At 49.5% G+C, this 1,823-nt stretch overlaps 1 protein-coding gene across 1 annotated transcript in view; it reads left to right on the top strand.

The window, feature by feature from the left end:
* The first annotated feature begins 318 nt into the window (after window positions 1–318).
* cntnap1 (contactin associated protein 1) overlaps window positions 319–1,823 on the top strand; it is a 37,299-nt gene continuing 35,794 nt past the window's right edge. Inside the window, exons 1-2 of the mRNA XM_053640920.1 lie at window positions 319–488; window positions 713–899. Of these exons, the coding sequence (XP_053496895.1) occupies window positions 319–488; window positions 713–899 (357 nt within the window). The remainder of the gene's footprint in view (window positions 489–712; window positions 900–1,823) is intronic.

The following is a 1,823-nucleotide window of genomic DNA, read 5'->3' as shown; positions in this document are numbered from 1 at the left end:
GGTGATAGAGGTGGATGCTTGAGTGTTGAACCATTCCACTTGGCCATCAGTCTGCGGGTGGTAGACAGAGGTCCGTAGGTGTTTCACTTGCAACAGCTGACACAGATCACCCATTAACTTAGACATGAATGGTGTACCTTGGTCAGTTAAGATGTCTTTGGGGATCCCCACGTGGCTGAACAGGATGTTCCGGGAGGTGGCCTTTTGAAGGGGGACTACCTCGGGGTACCTGGTGGCGTAATCGAGGATCACGAGGATGTATACTTTGTGAGCGGCCCTACCAGATCCATGGCCACCATCTCGAAGGGTACGCCAATAATGGGGAGAGGACTGAGGGGTGCGGGTGTGGTCATTGGGGCACTGTTTGTTGGCCTTGAGGTGGCCACTGAGCAGGTGGCTGTGGGCCAGGTGCATCAGGGCCTGTGTCCTGGAGCAGGGTACGACCAGGAGGTCACAAGGCTGGCTCACAAGGAGGTTCCTGCCATCCGGTAGTACAGGAGGCCATTGGACACCAGGAAGTAGTTGGCGGGGAGGTGCTGCTCTGGCTCCTGGTCCACACTATTGATCAGATGCACCTGGCCCCAACAGTGCCCCAGTCAGGGGTGCTACTTCTGTTCACACTCAAAGTTACCCTCCTGAGAGAACTGGTGAAACACAGAGGAGACTGGGTTAGATGTTATGAGTGTCTCACCTAAGGGGGTTTGCCCTGCAGCATCCCCTTTTCCTGGGCCATGCAGGCTGGCTGGACCCGGTCTTTGATGGCTTGCCTTTTCTTCTGGTGGCAGCGGTTGTGGGGTCCCGTGACCGGTGCAGTGGGGAACCCCGGCCAGTCTTGTCCGAGCAGCAGCGACACCGGGAGCTCGGGGATCAGCCCGATGAGGAGCAGCCCACCCCCCCTGGTGAGGAGACCTTGACATTGACAGCCCGGACCTCCCGGATGTCTCCATGGACACAGGAGACCGGGAGGGTGCCTGTGGGCTAGGGCAGTTGGCCAAGGGTGGTCATGCGGGCTAGGGTGACAGTGCTTCCCGAGTCGAGGAGGCCGGTGACAGGCTTGCCGTTTATATATATATATATATATATATATATATATATATATATATATATATATATATATATGTATGTATTCTTTTTCTTTTTTTTGTTTTAAGGTAAATTTGTCTACCAGAGCAACTGAGCAAATATTGATTTCATTAGTTTGAATTAATTTTATTTGTTCATTGTCTTTTCTTTTAGTTGTTTTACTAAAGTTGCTTACTTTTTCATATCCATTTCTATGTCTCTTTTCCCATTTCTTTTTGGGGTAACGAACCTGTGTGCCCTGATTGGGGTTGCTATTCCGTGGTATATTCCAGGGTGGCGTAGTCAACTACTTTTTTTTTTTTGTCTTACTCGTCTTTTAGATTGTCCCAGTTATATCTAGGGTTAGAACCCTTTTTTTGCGTATTTGATTTGTTGAGCTATTTTCCTTTTCTTCCCCTCCCCACTTTGCCACACCATGAAGTGGTGTACTTGTTCTCCAACAATGTTTAGGTAGGTGGTATGTGTCAAAGTAACACATGAATGCCATGAACCAAAGTTATCCAGAAGAACATTGCTCTGAGCATCACACTGTCTTCACCGGCTTGCCTTCTTCCCATAGTGCATCCTGGTGCCGTCTCTTCCCCAGGTAAGTGATGTAAAGAAACAACATGATGTAAAAGGAAATGTGATTCATAAGACCAGGCCACCTTCCATTGCTCCATGGTCCAGTTCTGATGCTCACATGCCCATTGTAGGCACTTTTGGTAGTGGACACTCTGACTGGTGTCTGTGGTTACGCA

The sequence above is a fragment of the Ictalurus furcatus genome, chromosome 2 (genome assembly GCF_023375685.1).
Source record: "Ictalurus furcatus strain D&B chromosome 2, Billie_1.0, whole genome shotgun sequence".
NCBI lineage: Eukaryota > Metazoa > Chordata > Actinopteri > Siluriformes > Ictaluridae > Ictalurus > Ictalurus furcatus.
Note: the sequence above shows the minus strand (reverse complement) of the source record. Positions and strands in the feature narration are given on the sequence as shown.